The 18390-nt window shown below is 60.2% G+C and overlaps 3 protein-coding genes across 3 annotated transcripts in view; 1 reads left to right on the forward strand and 2 right to left on the reverse strand.

The window, feature by feature from the left end:
* LOC117653683 (alpha-1,3-mannosyl-glycoprotein 4-beta-N-acetylglucosaminyltransferase A) overlaps window positions 1-14367 on the reverse strand; it is a 30550-nt gene extending 16183 nt beyond the window's left edge. Inside the window, exons 1-2 of the mRNA XM_034399518.1 lie at window positions 14231-14367; window positions 445-498 (exon numbers count right to left, since the gene is read on the reverse strand). The gene's annotated coding sequence lies outside the window, so the exon portion shown is untranslated. The remainder of the gene's footprint in view (window positions 1-444; window positions 499-14230) is intronic.
* A 221-nt stretch (window positions 14368-14588) lies between these two features.
* LOC117653690 (E3 ubiquitin-protein ligase CCNB1IP1-like) lies at window positions 14589-16318 on the forward strand. Its single transcript, XM_034399525.1, has 5 exons — window positions 14589-15283; window positions 15381-15579; window positions 15648-15739; window positions 15813-15939; window positions 16049-16318. The coding sequence occupies exons 1-5, from the start codon at window positions 15080-15082 to the stop codon at window positions 16081-16083; spliced, it is 657 nt and encodes a 218-aa protein (XP_034255416.1). The 5' UTR covers window positions 14589-15079; the 3' UTR covers window positions 16084-16318.
* LOC117653687 lies at window positions 16316-18385 on the reverse strand. The gene is made up of 2 exons (XM_034399521.1): window positions 17331-18385; window positions 16316-17253 (listed from the first exon to the last, which is right to left on the reverse strand). The coding sequence occupies exons 1-2, from the start codon at window positions 18239-18241 to the stop codon at window positions 17031-17033; spliced, it is 1134 nt and encodes a 377-aa protein (XP_034255412.1). The 5' UTR covers window positions 18242-18385; the 3' UTR covers window positions 16316-17030.
* Window positions 18386-18390: the final 5 nt, after the last annotated feature.

The following is an 18390-nucleotide window of genomic DNA, read 5'->3' on the forward strand; positions in this document are numbered from 1 at the left end:
GAAAAGTAACTTTTTGAGTCTAAAAAGTCATTTAAAGGTCAAAAAGTCATTTTAAAGTCAAAAAGTCATTAAAACGTGTGAAAGTGAAAATAGTTCCTAGGCAAAACAGTCGCAAAAAGTCAGAAAAGATACTCAAAAAAGTCACAAAAAAGTCAAAAAACAATCAAAAAGTCACAAAAAAGTCAAAAAAGTCAGTTTTGACTTTAAGTCAGTGTACGCTCGCCGGCTCGGTTGGGGACCCTTGGAATCGAGTGACAATCGACGAGGAGAAGTGGCGGGCGGCGGTGACGCACGACGGCCAATGCGGTGGGCCTTCCCCGCCCCGCGCAGCGCCACTCGCAAAGGGGTGGGGGCACATGAGTGCAATCACAAGGGCGCGGGCCCCGCTTCCCGCTCCGCCCTCGAGCCCTCCACGCTTCCAACTTGACACGCGTCGAACCTCACCTGTCATCTGGCTCCACCTCCACCGCCCTGCTGCCGCTGCTGCCGCGCCGCCACCTGCAAACAAACAGGCAGGCCATTAGTCGAGCCGCTGCTGGTCCACTGCACTGTGAAGCGCGATGCGCGATCGCACCGCGCGGCCGCCAGGGGGGCCAACAACATACATCAAAAGCAGCAAGCAGCGATCGCCACCGCACCAACAACAAAAATCACGCCAAATAAAAAGAGAGCGAGATGGAATGGATACAGGGGATGGATGGACGGACAGTCAAGCGGTCCCACGCGAGTTATTTCGAGCGCGTCGAACCGAGCGCCGGACCCCTCGCCACATTGTGCCGGCCGCGCCGCGCCGCGCCGCGCTTCCGTGAATCCGGCCGCCCCGTCCCCGTCCACCCCATGACGACCATGACGATGCCCGCGGCGCCCGACACGGCGCGCCAACATCCGCCGCCAGCCGCGCCACCCTCTGTGGCCGGCACAGCGCTCCGTCGCTCTGTCTCTCTCGCACCCCAGCGGGACGCCCCGTGAGTGCGAGAGAGACAGAGACAGACGGAAACCGTGTTCGGATTCGGATTCAGCGCGTCCCTCTCACAAAGTGTCGAAGCTGGCGACGGAAATGACGTCGATGGCGCACAGAGTGCCGCAGCTCTCTTTACCCATCTCTCTCTTTCTCTCCCTTCCGCGTCACTTCGTTTCGGCGGCGCTGCGGAGCGCCGAGGTAGGCCGCCCGCGCCGCCGCCGCGCGTGGAGCACCGACCGGCTGCCTACCTCGCAGGCGCCCGGCGGCGGTGTCGTGATGGAGCCAACGCACACACACACACATGACAAGCGCGTGCTCCCGACATATCAAAGACCGACGGCGGATGTCATTCTCACTCACACTCACACACACAGTGTGCAAAGACGGGCGCAGACACATATATGGTGTTCCGGCGTAGGCATACCGTCGTGCAAGTTGCCAAGGAAGGGGAGCCGTCGGCCTGGGCCGAGGCCTGGGCGGTGTCGACGTGGACGCCAACGCCCCCTATCGCGGCGGCGCATCTCGGGCCGGTAACGTCGCGGCCGGCGGCCCAGCGGCCCGGACACCCCGGACACGATCCTGGAGCTGGGCAGCGAGGGGGCCGCGTGTCATCGCGCCGTCAGGCCAAGTCAGGCGGGCAGGGTCAGGCCGGGCAGGGCCAGGCAGGCCGGGGAGCGAGAGGGGCTCGGCGCCGAAAGGCAGGCAAGGCTTGCAGTGCAGGGCCGGCAGGCCATGGGAACGGCCGGTGGGAAAGGGCCCCGAGGGCTCGTGCCGGGGCAGCGCGAGGCAGTGCAGGGCTTGCAGTGCAGGGCTTGCAGTGCAGGGCGGACCGGGGCGAGGGCCACGGAACGGCGCCGCCTTCGCTGCCTCGCTGGGCCGGGCAAAGCCTGCCAAAGGCTGCGTGGTACCGCTGGGCCGGGCCGCTGGGCTCGGCGCTGGGCCGCGGCTTGGCGGCTTGGCTCGGCCTGCCCGTCAAAACAGGATACCTGCTCGCGGCAGGCTGGCAGGCTCCGCGTTGTAAAGTCGTCGGGACGGTTATGGGGGCCGAGGCAAGGCGAAGGCGAGGGCCGAGGCGGCCGGCCGGCCGGACGGCGGGCAGGCCTTCCTCCGCACTGCACTCCGACGCTGCACCATCGGCGCGTCGAACGCGCACACACCGACGCCGCGCATCGACCCGCGAGGACGCCGAACGCCGTCATTCACGCCAACATCACCATCCGGCGGCCCGGCGTGCTGATAGCGCGCGTCACGTGCCATCCGGCGGCGTCCCTCCGAGGACGACGGGCACGGCGGCTCGGCGGCACGGCCAGCGCCGCGACGGCCAAATTGCACGCCCTTGTCGTTTTGGCCCCATCAGGCTCCATGCGACGGGACGGATGGCCAGGGTGGACGGGCCGGGCGCGGCGCTGTCTCATGGAAAGCACCGCCACAATCAGGATGATGATGATGGCCTGCGACCGGACCTCCCTGGGCCCGGGGCCCGCGTGCCATCACGTGTCGGAAACCCACACACGCGTCACTCACACAGACACACACGCGCGGCCGTAAATGCTGGCCAAACATGACCGCCACTTCCAGGGAAAGAACACACGCGCGCGCACTGACGCTCGCGACGTCGTCGTCGTCGTCGTCGTCGCGGACCCGCGGTGGTTCCGTCGCTCTGCTTCGCTCGCACTCGCGGGGCGTCCCGCGGTGGAGCGAGAGAGACAGAGCGACGGAACCTTCACGAACACGCGGTCCTTGGACTCCGCGCGATAAGGGCCGCGATTGCCGCCGCGGCCCTCCTCGTGGGACGCGGTCTGGACGCCGGGACGCCAGGACCTCGGGACTTGCACCTCTCAAAACCTGCAATTTGAGCTCGAGCAATTTCAGCTTCAGCCCGCCTTCCCGCCTCAGCCTTTGCAGTGCCCCGAGGCGCCAGGCGAGGCGTCATCGCGGTGCTCCGGCCGGCCCTCCCATTACCTCCACGGCTTTGTTCACATTCGGCCGGCGTCTTGAACCTGGCGCCAGCAGCGCGGCCCAACTGCCGCCGCGCGTCGTCGACGCCCTTCTCTCTCACTCACGTGGCGTCGGGCCGGGCGGGTGCGAGAGAGACAGGACGACGTCGTCATGCCCCAGTTAAATGAGACGCGACGAGACTCATCCGATGGCTTCATCCGAATGAATTCACCGCGCCTGACAAGTCGCCAGTTCGTTCTGTCTCGCTCCTCTCGGCTCCTGGCTTGGAGACGCAGCGGACCGCGTAATGTAGAGCCAGTCTGTCCGTCTGCCAGTCCGTCCGCCTGACCCGCCGCCGCGGTGCTTCGCCACGGCTGCGCCGTTGCGCCGCTTTGCCCAATTCCTGCATCCGATCCCCATTCATTATCATCGGCTCGGCCAGCCTCAGGTCCTTCAGGTACGGCAACACGCCGCTTTATTTTCCAGTCGCGTTGGCAGAGACAAAACGGCGCTGGCAAACGACCTACGCCCATGCCGAGCCGCGCTGCGCCCCGCCGTGCCGTGCCCCGGCCGTCGGGCCGCCTTACGCCCCTCGTTGTCACACCCCGACGCGCCACGCCCGCCACGCCCCCGTCACGACGAGACAGCTTTTCAAAGTGTCTCCATCTGAGAGGCCATAAAATGAACGGTGTAGAATGACAGCCCCGCCCCGCCCCGCGAAAACCTTGTTAGAGTCCGAGCGACCGAGAACCGGCAGAAAAGTATCTCGAGTACCGTGAGCAGCGCGAGCGTCGTCGTCGTCACCGCTCCGCGGAAATCCGCGCTCCGGGTCGACGCTCGCCGAACCGCGCCGCCGTTCTATTCCCGCGCGGAGCGAAGTCCGTCCTCCGGCGGCACGCACCGCGCCCTGCTGCGTGCTGCGGTGCCGAAAAGGGAGCATGACGGTGTAAACTCGCCGCGGCGCCACGGCGGCGGCCCTTCCACGCAAACAGCAATTTTTCATCTCGCAGCCTCCATGACAGAGTCGACGGAGTCGCGAGTGGCGGACGCGCTGCTGCCGCCACTGCCGCCCCGCCGCCCGGCCAAAGCAATAATAATCCATTGTCAAAGAAATCCTTATTCTCACGTCTCACGTCGTCCGCGGCACGTTTTTGCCGCTGCCCTTTTTTGCGGCCGCTGCCGCCGCGACGCCTTCCTTTGAGGGGCAGAGCGCGAGGCAGGCCGACCGCGGACGGGCTGGCCGATGACGCGACATCCACGACATCGGCGAGGCGGCGAGGCGACAGCGAAGGGCAGCACGGCGCCGGCATGCACCGCGACCACCGCGCGCTCTCCGGGACATGTCAAAGAGGCCAAAGGGCGCCACGGCGGGGCACGCCGCCAGGCTCATTCCCAACAGGACTTTGGCCGCTCCGTCTCCCTCGCGCTCGCGGGGCGTCCCGGAGGCCGCGGGGGAGCGAGAGAGACAGACAGGGTTCGGAATCGGCCGGCAAAGCGGCGCCGAGTGAGCGACCCGAAGTGGAGCGTGAGAGGCTGGATAAGGGAGACCGGCGAAGACCAGGGACCAGGAAGGGCGAGATAGGCTATCAGGCAAACCCACGCGGAGCGCGGAGCGCGGACAAGAGGGCCCTTGCCTTGTACACCTCCCGCTGCACCGCTCGGCCCGGCGCGGACCGGACGGGCCGGCACCGCGGCGAACACGCCTCCGGCCTCGCGATGCCGAGTTGGACTTGCAGCCTAATAGGCGATTGGCGCTGCATCGCGCTGCAGCGTGTCGTGGCGCGAGGGTCACCGAGTGCCCACCCCGTGCCCACACCGTGGAGCCTGGAGCCTCGGAGCCTGCTGGAGTGTCTCCTGGAGCCTCTCGACTGGAGCGCGGCGAGCGTGCCCACGAATACGGCACGCTGCCTAGACTCGACTCGAGTGCCCCCCGGCCGCCCTGCCCTGCTCGTTGATTCGAACGGTGCTTCGTAACTCCGTCTCTCTCGCGCCCCGGCGGGGGACGGCTCGCGAGTGCGAGAGAGACGGAGCGACGGAACCATACCGCTCGGAATCAAACGGCATGGCGCGGGCCGCGGCGGGCCTGGCCGCGGTCACTGTGTTGTGTGGTCCCACTGGTCCGCGCTGCATGCGTCCCGGCTGTCCAGCCGTCCAGCCCGGCGGCCTGCTTCGTGGCGTAACTAATCGGCGGAAGGAAACGGGGGAGGGCGGGGGGGCAGCGCGGGGCCCAGACGCTTTTACCACCTGTCGGGTCGGGACGCAGGGCCGCGACAATCGGGACCAGCATTCCGTGCCGTGATTCCGTGTGCGTGCGCCGGGGCCGGCCGGGGCTCCCCGCCGGCCCTGCACCTCCCCGCCGGCGACGAGCCCCGCGGCACCGCCGCACCGCGGCCCTGCGAGCTGCATTATGGGCCATAGGACACGGCCATTGTTCTTGCGGGCCATACAATTAATACACGCGTAGCTGCTATATGGGCTCACATCGCTCTCGTACACACACACACACACTCTCACACACACTTACACGGCGACGGGCCGCGACGTTCCCATATCCGGTGCCGGTCCGCTGGAGAGGCATTGCGAGCCCCCCCCCCCCTTTCTTCTCATCGTGTTCCGCCCGGACCTGGCTACTAATTTCATCTTAGATTTCGCCTCAATGCGGCGCGGCGGCCGCGGGCACTCATTCGCTGCGCCCTGCCTCGCCACACTCACCGCGCGTCGACTCCGAGAGCCGTTTTTTGTCGCTCTGTCTCTCTCGCACTCATACTGCGTCCCGTGGAGGTGCGAGAGGGACAGAGCGACGAAAACGGCACTCGGAGTAAGTCGGCTGGCCGCGCCGGCCCTCCTCCGGCACAAAACGTATTCTGTCGGACAATTACCGGCAAGAGTCAGCACTTCCCGACTTCTCCGCGGCGTTGGCGCGGCGAGCGGGCCAGGCCGGCCAGGACGCTCAGGACGCCGCCGCGGGCGTAGGCAGTGCGAGGCACGCGCGGCGCCGGCTGCCTAACCCGCACCGCTGCGCCCGGCTTGGCTTGGCTTGGCGGAGGACGGCCAACCCATACGCAGTACTCGCTGGCGGGGGCGTGGGGCGGGGGAGGAGGGGTCTTCTTGAGCCGGTTCCAAGCGCCTGGCCGCGAGGGGGCAGGACAGGCCACGGCAGGGCACGGCTCGGCCAGGCTCGGCCCAACCGGAGCTTGCGGTGACTGCCTCCTGGCTGCCTCTGACCGACCATGGCACGGTCACCATGAGGGGGAATGCCTCATGCGCAGAGACGTGTGTCGAGGCAGGGTCGGGACTGCAGGACTGTCGCCACGAGTCAAACAAGATACCGGTTCGCCGGCCCATACGCCGGAGCAAACGACGGCCGCGCCGCAGCGGACCCGCTTGCCCTGCCTCGCCCCGTCTCTCCAGTGCGCCTTCGCCGTCAGGACGTCAGGACCCGAGTCAGGACCCCCTAGTCGGTGCTCGCAGTGTCGCAGTGCCTCGCAGTGCCTCGCACCGCCGCCGCCTCGTGAGCGACGTCGCAGCACGTGGGCGATGGAGCGGCGGAGCGAGCAGGGCGATTCGAACAGTGCTCCCTCGCTCTGTCTCCCTCGCACCCCTGTCCGGAATGGAGCCGCACCGCGCGGCACGGCGCGCCAGGTTGATTGAACTCGCTGACGTGCGAACCGCCGCGCGAACCGCCGGGCGCCCACGACGACAGCGAGGCGGCAGCGCGGCAGCCGCACGGCCAGCGCGGGCAGCACCAGGACACGACGCGACAGGACGACAGCGCGCTGGCAATTCAATCTTTGCACTCCACCTTTTTAGCACTGCTGTCATGGAGAGTGGCGGTGACGGGTCGCCGTCCGTCCCGTCCACTGGCAAAGTGCATTTAGCGCCGCAGCGCTGCAGGAGGGCTCGGGCTTGTCACTGGCGCACTGCCATTGTGCGCTAGCGGAGCAGTCGAGCAGCACAGCTCCACGGCTCGTTAGCAGACACGTTATTGACGCCGTCATCGTAATCAATGTCACCGCCGTGGCCGAGGCCGTCTAACGGAGCGCTGCCATCCGCAGTGCCGGCAGTGCCCCAGTGCAGGGCATCCGTGCACCGCACGCAATGCACTATGCACCGCTGAGTGCATACCGCCATGCGGCGCGCGGTATGCCCCCGCGAGGCCCCCGTCAGACGCGGCAGGGCTCTCCCGTTGCTTCCAGAAATGACGAAGCGGCACCGGGGCACAGACAACAGCAGCGCAAAAAGAAATTGAGCAAATTATCGGAGGCGCTGGCAGGGGCCCTCCTACACTGCCTATACAGTCCTAGGGAGGGATCGTTAAGTAGGCAACCTCCCTCCCCTCCCCTCCCTCGCCATCCACTGCTGGTTGGCTGAAACACGGTTTGGTTCCAGTGGTTTCTTCTTGGTCATCAAGCGAGCGCGGCCAGCTAGAGCCGGACTGCCGACTGCCGGCCTGGCCGAGTCGACTAGCCGCTGGGCCGTTCGGCCGCGCGCCGTCCGTCCTGGCACCGCGGCACCGCCCTGGAAGCCTTCCAGAAAGGCAAAAAGAAAAGGGACGCCGGAAAAAAGCTCGCCAACGACTCTGGGCACGGCCGGCGCGGCGCGAGGTTCCTCTGCCGCCACCACCGCCGCGGCAGTAAACAAGACGTCTCGTCGCTCCGCTGGCTCTGCTTGGCCGCGGACGCGCGGACGTCCGGTGCGTGTTAATGCCGTCGGGGTGCTCGGCGTCGGCGAGGCCCTCGAGGCCGTCGAGGGGGTGGCGGTCGAGGCGCGGGGAGTCACCGCAATGCCCTTATCCAGCCCAGGAAGTCTTAGGCGGTCGCACCTTATCGGACTCGACCGCCAGTCCACCGCGCACTCGGAGCGCCGCGGCCCCGAGCTGCACGTTCCCGTCAACGAAATGCCGGGTCGGCGTCGGGTCGACACGCGTAGGCTCGAAATGGGGCCGCCACAAGCAAAGCGCCCGCGCCCCGTGACAGTGTCGATCCGTCCCACACCGCGGCCAGGGGCTGCCCGCCTCGGCCCGCCTCTACAGTCTACAGTAACAGACCAAGTTTGTTGATGTTTATCTGCGCGACAAGAACCACCAGGCGGCGGGGTGGGGCCGCGCGGAAGCATTTGGCGCATTCGTACTCGCTGTGCTGCGGCCCCCCAGTCCCCAGTGCAGCGTAGGCAACGCGGTCAAGGCGGCGCGCGGCTGCGTTGACGTCCTCCAAAACGAAACGGCCGGCGATAGGAGCGCCCTCTGGCCGCCACGCCACACTACACCACGCCACCGCGCGCTTGATTAACATTTTAAATAAAAATAAAGCATAAACAGGTTGGCAGGCCGAGCCGGGCCGGGCGGCGGAGCGGCGCGACCGCAGAGACCGCAGCGGGGAGCCGCATGCCGCGCCACTTCATGCCACTTCATGAAGGAGCCTGACGCGCAGCGCTGTGCAGCGCACAGCCCGGCGAACCCGGCGGCGGCCAGCGGTCGCCTCGCAGTCTCGCTGCCGAAAATGTGCACTGCGCTTGGCGCTTGGTGCTCGACTCGCGACGCGTCCGCCAGCCCGGGGCGGTGGCGGGGCCCTGCAGGGCCTCCGCGGGGAGCTCTCCGCTCCACGGTGCCGCCAACACAGCCGAGATCCGCGGCAAATCGGCTCTTTGCGGTTTGAGCAACCGCCCTACAGGCGTACCGCGGGCGTACCACGGGCGTACCGCGCCGAGAGAACTACACTTAAGACGCGACCACACCGGTAGTGGCTGGGCCGGGCCGCCGCCTTGAGAGCCTCCCGGTGGCCGAGGAGCTCCACGGCGAAGGCGTCGGCCCGTCGGCCGCAGGCAGGCAAACCACCGCACCTTCCCAGTCTCCTGTTAGACGAGCAAGAATGCTGCGCCTCCACCGCACCATCCCACTTTTTAGTTATTTCCAAATGAAAACAGCGTTTCGGCCGCAGTCGCTGGAGCGCGCGGCCCGGCCTCCAGCAGCCCAAGCAGTGCTGCGGCGTTCCGGGGTGCCCGCCTCACGCCTCGCTCCCGCAGCCCGTCCTGCACGGCCCCGGAGTCCCGGAGCACGACGCCGACGGACGGACGGAGGGGGCGATGCGCCGCGCGGGAACTGTTGCTATCGGCCTATCGTCGGCACATCCACTTCCAATGTGCCGAGTCGGTGCCGGCCGGGGCCGGGGGAGGCCATATAGGTCCGTCCCCGTTGGTCACGCCGTCACGTCACGCCGTCACGCCGCGCCTCGTCACGTCGTCACGCACGCCGCGAGCAGCGGGTGCAGGGACTGGCAGGGACTACAGCCCGCGTGACGGCGGCACGGCGGCCCATGCGTGCTCCTGGAGCCGGGACCAGACCTGAAACCAGGGACCGCGGGGGTGACGATCATCGGGCCTTTTTTTGGCGAGTGAAAATCAACCGGGCGACCAGGCACTTGTTTCCTGTGGGCCGTCTTCCAAGAGCTGTTGCGGCCGCGCGGGCGGACGCGGGGGCAGCGAGGCAGGCTGCCACCCCGCGCCCCTGCCCCCGCCCCGCCCCCGCGCAAACTCGTCCGAACATGGTAATGAGAAGGCGTTTGGAGTGACCAGTGCCTGCAGCCTGCAGCCGCGTGGTGCTGGGTGCGTCGTAAAAAAAGTACCGCTCCATGTCCTACTACTCAGCTCGGCCAGTGCCCGCCCCGCCCCGCCCCACCCCGCCCCGCCCCGCCCCGCCCGAAGCCCGCAGTGTCCGCGGAAACGAGAATACCCCATTCCGTCTAGTCCGTCTCTGATGTGTGCACGCCGCAGTCTACTCCATTGTCCTACTCTTCCGGCGCGGTCGTATTCTTCTAGGATTGTCCCATTCTTCTGGGCGTTCTTCGCTGTCGCGGGCGTCCTCCTCGGCGACCCCTATCCGTCCACTTCTAGCTGCTCCTCTTTTCGCAGGGTAGACACGCGCTGTGACATTCACACGCACTTGCGCACCGCGGCGACAGAATAGAGGTCAACCCGCCTCTCGAACAGGGACACGGCGTGGAGGGGCACGACGGCGGCGTCTCTCCAGAGGCCAGAGGGGGCTCTCCGACCCTCCACTCCGACCCGCCGAGGAGCTAGAGCCAGGAGAGCCCCGACCCCGCGGGAAGAGGGAAGAGGCGCCAGCAGTTGGTAATTACAACTTTGAAATTCAAATCAGTTGCTCTCTTTAAAGCGACAGCAAGACCGACCCTCGCCGCTGTAAGAAAAGGAGCGCGGCCGAGAAGAAGGAAGGAAATGAATGCACAGGTGGCGCGGTCGGGGTGCCCGCGGCGCACGCGGCACGCGCGTGATGCCGTGACGCCGGCACGGCGCGTCACTCAGGCCGCGCTGCAGGCCGCGCTGCAGGCCGGGGACTCCGGGACGGAATGCGAAGCCGCGAACCGCGCGCCGAAGATAAGGCAAACAACCCAGACCCGGGCTGGGCCGAGCGGCCGAGATAGCCCAGCGCCCAGCCCTCGGGCCCGTGCTTCCAGACAATTAGCATGAAAAAGAGCGAGAAATAGCAACCCGCACCACGAGCACCACCGCGCCGTCCGGAGCGAGGGCCGTCGCCGCGTCGAGGGCCCGGCCAGCCTGGCAGCCAGGCAGCCAGGCCAGGGGTCAAGGCCAGCCAGCCCAACATTATTCCAACCAGTTTTTCCCTCTTCCCGACTTTTTGCCCCGGACTTTGTAATTACTGTCGTCCGCGCCGCGAGGTGCACTGCTGCACTGCTGGGCTGGTGTCTTGGCAGTTTGCTTTGTGCACATGCAACGAGTCCAGCCAGCCCGTCCGCCAACCTGTCTTCGAGCCGGACCCAGCCGGACCGCGCCGCCAGCAGCGCCCAGCGCCAGGCAGGGCAGGCAGGGCGCACCCCGTCCTATAAAGAGTCAAAGTTGAGCGTGCAGCAGCGCCCCGCCCCAACAACCTGCAGGCTGCAGCCAACCCAGCCAGGCTGCAGCACCCTCATTCCAAACAGCGCTGTCTCTGTCTCTGTCGGCACGCCGAGGCACAGCGAGGCACGCCGCGAGTGCGACAGAGACAGGGCGGCGAAAGCGCTGTTCAACCTGCTGGGCTTGCAGCGCAGGGCGTACGCGAAGCACTCCGGCGGCCAGCGGCGTGCAATGCGGAACAGCCGAAACAAATTGCGTAAGCTGGCGCTATCGCGGAAGGCGTGTCCGGGCCTAGTCCGGGTGGTGCAGCGCGGTGCGGCGCGGCGTGCACACTGGCGGGCTGGCGCTCGCTCCGCGGTCCGCGCTTAGCTCGCGTGCGGCGCGGCGGGACGCGGGGCAGCGCGATAAGCACAAATCATTCATCAGGCGTTTAATTCCCAGCCGCCTTCTGGCCGCCGTCCTGGCCGCGGCGCCGCGGCACGCAAGCGGAAGCGCCACCGTGTTCCCCGCCGACACGTCCGCGTCCGCGGCGTCCGCGTCCTCCCCGGGCCGCGTGCGAGAGCGAGAGAGAGAGGGCGAGGGGCAGCGCCGCAGTGCGACGCAGACGGAGAGACTCGAGCGGGACGACGGGCTGCAGGTGAACTTTTAACATATTATTCACAAGGGTCGGCGAGCGCGCCCGCAGCACGCTCTACTCGGCGTGCCACGGCGTGCCGCGCCTGCACTGTACGGCTATCGGCCGGTCGCAGCACCGCGCAGCACCGCCTCTCTGACCGCGCCGCGCCGCGGACTGACCTTTCCAATGCGGGCCGCCGCCATGGCCTGCACGGCCTGCATGGCCTCCATGGCCTGCATGGCCTCACGGCGCGACGAGGCGCAAGCATCAACCGCCGCCCCGGCCCGCCCGGCATTCCTCCTCCATGCACGCCGTCTTGGACACGGCCGTTCAGCCAGGGTGCGCGGCGGGGACGAAACAAGAGCGCCGCGATGAAGGCCCCACCGGGCACTTCACCAGGCCCTGCTCCCACCCAGCCACCGGAATCCGGAGGACCGCTTCGCTGCCGTCTCTCTCACGCTCCCTCACAGGACGCTCCAAGGGTGCGACAGAGACAGCGACGAAATGGCTCGGCTGGGCCTGACCTGCATCTGCCGGGGTCACGAGGGCGGCGAGGGCGGCGAGGGATGCACCGCGTGTAGTCATGGCGACCGCCTGGCCGTGGCCTGGCCGAGGGCCTGGGCCGCGCTAGCCGTGCATTCCACAGGGGCGGCGCGGCACGCCCTCGACAAGCCACTAGCGGACGGGGCGGACCGGGCCGACGCGGACGTGCATGGACGTGCAGCCTCAACGGCCCCGTCGCCACGACGCGCGACACGGCCGCGGACACGGCCACACACGCACATTCACGTGCTGCACACAGTCACACACACACATGCACACACATGCACCGCCCTGGCGGCCCGGCCGCGCTGCCGCGCCACTGATCGGCGGCAGGCCAACGGCACCGCTCTGGTTCTCGGCCTCTCGGGTTGCCGCGCTGCTCGCCGCCACGTCCATATACTACACAATCTTGACGTGAAACGTGCGATGTGCGATCCACAATACGCAATGTCCCCCTTCGGAACCTTCGGAGCGGCGCGCCTTGCCGCCTTGTCGGGCTGGAGCGGCTGGAGCGGCTGGAGCCGCGCTGGAACACGACGACGAGGGCCGCCCCGACCGCGCTCAATCGGCTTTGCGCTGTAGGCGCCTCGGCGGGCCAGGCCGCCTGCCGCCCGCCTCGCGGGGCAGTCCGGCCAGTCGGCACACAATGGGACGGACGGGACGGTCCACACGAAACCCGAGCCGACCCACAGAGGCCACCGGAACCAACTGCACCAAATAACCGCGGCCGTCCGCCGCCCGTCACCCACCAGGGCGTGGCCGTGGCGGAGCTCCGCTAGCGGCGCGGACTCGGGACTCGGACACGGGGAACATGTGCGGGAAACGGAAAGCGAGCCCCGCAACGCGCAGCAACGGTACGCTACGCGACGGCTCCAATTCCAATGACGGACCCGGAGGAACGGGGAGGGGAGGGGAGGGAGTGCCACTGGGAGAAGGACCTGCAGTCCCACACCGAGACCACCGAGACCACACGCACGCCGGGGAGGCGGACACTTCCAGGGTGGTGGGCCCAAGGCGGCCCAGCAGACCGATTCCGAGAGTCGGTCTCGTCGCTCTGTCTCTCTCGCACTCATGGGACGTTCCGTGTAGGTGCGAGAGAGACAGAGCGACGAAAACGACTCTCGGAATCGGTCTGCAGGGCCTACCGACTACGCCTGGGCCGTGCCAAAGTGGCCGCTAGCCGCTCGCTTCGGTTTCGGTTTCGGTCTTCGGTCAGCATCGGACGCGCGGCGGACGCGGACGCGGCGGACAGCGGGAAGGTGACTCGAACAAATAGCTTGCGGTTGGGCCTTCACGACGAGGTGCCGCGTGGCGTGGCGTGGCGCGAGGAGGGCCGGGAACCCGGGAACGCCAACTCCAACGCCGTGGCGGGGGAAAATAAAAAATGTCTCGACGCCCCTGCCTGCCAGAGTACGTGAGTACGTGCGTGTGCGTTGCGTTGGTGCGCTCCTCGCATGCATACGCCGGGCGGGGGCCGGGGGCACGGCGGGGGCATGCCGGGGGCAGGCAGGATGAGGGGAGCAGTGACTTGCGTCTTCTCGCCACGCCGCCACGCCTCACCTCCCGCGACGCCGCCGAGCACGCCGTCGACGACGACGCGCGGATGCACCAGAGCGGCGTCGCGACGCACCGCCACACAGAGTGCACAGAGGGTGTCCGGCGCCTCTCCCTGCACCCCACCTCCATTCAGACGCTCGCACGCACTCACACGACCAGACGGACGGACAGACAGGTGCACGGACGCGTCATGGGCGAGCGAGACAGGGGTAGAGATTGACGATCGACGGGCATTGTGTGTGTGTCCGTCTGCCCGCCGTCTGCCTCGTGCGTGCCCAAGTGATAAGGACATCAATACTGCATGACTCAATTTTCAATTCATATCCGCCCTCCGCCCCCTCATGCTGTCTGTGTCCATCCTGAATAGGTGTTCCATGGGCAGTCTCCACCAGTCTCCAAGTCTCTGTCTCTATCAGCTGGGCTATACAGTGTGCTAGGATAGCAAGGCTGAAGGTAAGTTGGCTTAAGCATTACCTTTTGGGCAGCAGCATCAAAGCAGTGAACTACCACTATGCATAAATGATTAAGAGCTCCACAGATGTACCTTAAGACTAGATCATTATTTTCAGCACAGATTAAAATATGTAAATATTCGTGATCAGCTGCTCGATGGTAGACATCCTCTATGCTACAATTGAAGCACAAAAACAAATTTGGTTGGCTGATTTAAAGTTAAAAATTAAGTGCTTAATCAATGGACAAGACAATCTAGTATCTCTAACAGGTATGTTCTGAAATACACCACTTACCATATGATGTGACAGCAAAAATGTGGGCACTTGCTTTTGGAATTAAGAATGCACTATCCTCTTCAGGAGACAACAACTTCATAATGCACAAAACCAGCCTTAACAAGTTCACCCCAATGGGAGGGTAGCATCGGTTGAGGTTATGTTTACCTCCGCCACTAGCAGCCCACACAGTATTCCATCATATTACACACATCCCGATGACAATGAAAGGGAAGCAGACGACATGTGGAACAGAAACACAACAAAAGTACGGCTCGTTCTTTGGGAAGAAGTCACATTCGACTCACATCCACTCTGAGCGAACGCAAGTAATAAACTGAACTGAAGCTCTCCTCCTCCTCTCTGGCGTTGCGTTCGTTCTTCTGCTATCCTCTCCTCCCCCTCCATCCCCCTCTACACCCCCACTCTGTCCAACATGTCCTCCCCTTCCTCCCCGATCGCCCCTGTCCTTCCCGTCCTTCCCCTCACCGCACCTCCCTCACCTTCCCCCACTCTCCCACGCCACACCTGCTCCTAAACTTTCAACTCGGAATTTACCGAAAATAATTTGTCGCTATTGATGAAACAACACAATTTGGACTCTCTTTTTTAATCCTTTTACTAAAACAACACTCACGAGAGGTCGCCGATCCATGGATAAACGTGGCATTCAATCCTATTTTTGTCATGGAGATCATCCAGTATTTTCCAGAGGTTGGCCAACTTGACCGCTGTTCAAATGTTTTCCGTTAGCGCGTAGCCCGTTGGTGTTTTGACTGAATTCGATTCGAAACCTTTGTCCTTTGTCGTGGGTGATTTGTGATTGTGAGACCCTCGGTACTTGTCCAATCGAGGTGAGGTGGAATTATGGATTTACATTGCAATGTCCAAGCGTGCCGCAAGCCTCTGACTGGAACCCTGTGGGTTACAAGCTGTTCCCATTCGTTCTGTGAGGAGCATGCTAGCACACTAACTCTCAAAAACATTAAGTGTCCAGCCTGCAACACAGCTCTGGGAAAACGTTTTGATGTCATACGTCAAAACTCTAACCCTGCTGAAGACTACAGAGCGGTTTGTTCATTTGTTCAGTCACAAGGTGCCCCCACACCCACAACCTCGGGGTGACAAGGCATACTTGAAAGGTTGAATTTCAAATTCTCCTTTCCAGATGCTCCTGGTTGGACTTCGTCCCGAAATTGTTTTGGACATGGCTATGCGTGCAGTGTCATTCTGGAACTACCAAGTTGAACACGAGCTTAAATTCCAATTGACTTCTGCCAAACGCTCCAGAGAAATTGCGGAGAAGTCTAAAACCACTAATATGTCATTGATGAAACAGATAGCCTCAACAAAGAAAACTTCTGATTGTAAGTAAACGTTGACAATCTTTTTGATCAGTTGAGTTTCAACCATTCCATGTAATATTTTTCGGCAGGTAACGAAAGACTTGTGGGAGACTTAAAAAGTACAATAAGACAATTAAAGGAACAGATCACCTATAAAGATCGGCAGCTCAAAAAAGTTCAAGTATGTTCAGAAGGGTAATGTTTTGCTGGTATTTTCGCTGCATCTTTTACTCTTGTGCATTGTTTCCTCTCAGCATCTATTTGACTCATTCAAAAGCAAAACAAGTTTTTTGCCCCAAGAAGTTGAAAACACCAGTGATAATGATTCCTTTGATCCAAAGCATAATGAATTTCATGAAAAGAATGCACCTAAGAAAACAGGTAGGGAAAAGTAATTTGGTGAAATGAGGATAAATTTCTTGAAATGTCACAGATGAATTGTCTGAGAACTTATGAAATAAAATGTCCTTTTTCCTTCTCCTTCCAATAGATTTTGTGTTTGAGCCACGCTTTGCACCACAGTGAAAGGAGTGCCTGCAGGAAGAGGACTGGCCTGTGGATGCTTATTTGGAGATTACCTTTTCTTTTTCAATTTTATTTCACATGGAGCTGTGGTAAAACTAAGATCATTTGTATATTGTAATTGTATGTACTTGCCATCATTTTTTTTCTCAAATCATTTCATTAACAGAATGTGAAAGCTCTCACACTACAGATTTAAGTTTGTGATAAATATAAAAGTAAAAAAACATAAAAATAATTACATCAATTTATATTTATTTGTACTTAGTACTTTTGGTACTGCCCTCACATGCAAATAAATAATTTTAATACCATGTAGAGTTACAGAAATAAACATACATGAAAGCAGTTATTTTAACAATTGACATGAATAAAACATAGTATTAGAACACTCTGGCCCCAAATTAATAAATTCAAAAGAAAAAAAAGATACATAACAAAAATAGGTTGATCTGTTCTGACCTCTATTGGTGGGATAGGTAAAGAGGTAGAAAAATACAAAAATAAACACTGGTGCAATGAAATTTTAGAAAGAATGTCAAGTCACTCTCAGTCTTAAAATCCTTAAACTACATTTTACAAAAAGTACCCAGAATGAACATTCATTTCACTCTTACAATAATGTCACATGTTGAACAATTCTATGAAATCAAGTAAAGTACAAAATGGCTCACAAAATTTTGGGAACTTGCTGGACTGCACTGCACTCCTGATGTTGACTAGCCAAAAACATGTCAGAAAAGTTAAACCTATTAGAATTCAGGTTTTGTTAAATTGTGTTAACTTTTTAATCTTAATTCTGACATTAAAACTCCATATAAATATGAAAAAATCTTTAGATGCATTACACTTGACAACTTCAGATTTATCGTTTGGTAATCTTCAATGGTACCATGAAGCCAGCCTCTGGCTCCATTATCACTTTGTTAAGTAGCAAGTAAATTAAAACATTAAATGAAAACACGCATAGTCCTACGCACTATATGCCTACATATAGGACATCGACCATGTGTACGCTTAATAGCAGCACAACAATCATAACACAGGCATACATGTCTACAAGGAAGAATAATGGTGCACCTTTCACTATCTTGACACACTACACATAAGTGATCCTCTGGCTCTATAGGTTTCCTGTAGGCTTGTTCTGCATGTTCTTCAATTGCTCCATCCCTAAAAAACACACACAAAAAAAGAATTAACATACAAAACATTTTTATAATTGGAATTGAGCCTACACTGACACCCACCTTTCATTCAATGGTTCATTATTTGGAGCCACACCCGCAGCATCTCTTGGTGCTCCTCCATTTGCAGTGGCGAAGAGACGAATTCCATTGAAAGACGGAGTCATTTGATTAGTCAAGAGCCACAGTGTGAATGCTTCTAAGTACATCCAGGCAGCCATCAAAGTTTTCTGACTTTGACTTAGGATGTAAAGAACATTTCTTACTAGCAAAGGTATAATACTACGGTGATATTTAATCAATATCAAACCACAAAACACACATACAAACAAACCATATAGAGATTCTCTGGGTATGTCTGAAACAAAACATACAGTTTCCTGATATCCTTCCAGTAATCTTGAACGAAGACTTTTTACAAGATCTCTTAAATGAACCATGCATTGAATGAAAAATACAACTAATGCTTGTTTTAATGTAAACAAAGAATTTGGAAAAAATACAAAAATATCCCACGATGTCAAGCCAACAAGGACTAATGCGTTCTTAACTAACACTAAACTGTAGTGAAAACTTGTCAGTATGTAGTTCACTAAATTGACAAAACTAGATACAACTAAAACAGAGAAGTTCTGTAAGCCTAGAAAAACATGTCCTAAACTAGAACAAGTACCCAACACAGCATAGAAAAAACTTTCACCTAACTCTATCAGTGTTTTCAACAAGAGTGAGAGAGCAGATGATAAGTCTGACATGAAAACAAAATAATCTTCTGCAAGCACATGAACTAGTTCTTGAAGTGTCAAAATACATTCTACAAAGAGAGAAGTGAGAGCTACTGCGAGCTTGACGATCAGCCGTCCTATGAAGTAGCTGAGGTTGAAGCTGAATGATATGGTGTTGGAAAATAGAGCTATAAGTGCGACACAGCCATTGGTTGCAAGGTTGACAGCACTCCCGAGGCTCTCGATCATTTTCACAATAGATTGAGCTCTTAGCTCTTAAAAGTGACAGTTTAACATAGTTCAAAAGGTTCTAGTTCTAGTTCTCTTGTGTTTACATGGGTGGAGGGTATTGTTCTGTGAATAACATTTACAGGCTAACCAGTATACACACGATCCTT

The sequence above is a fragment of the Thrips palmi genome, unplaced genomic scaffold (genome assembly GCF_012932325.1).
Source record: "Thrips palmi isolate BJ-2018 unplaced genomic scaffold, TpBJ-2018v1 HiC_scaffold_8, whole genome shotgun sequence".
NCBI classification, from domain to species: domain Eukaryota; kingdom Metazoa; phylum Arthropoda; class Insecta; order Thysanoptera; family Thripidae; genus Thrips; species Thrips palmi.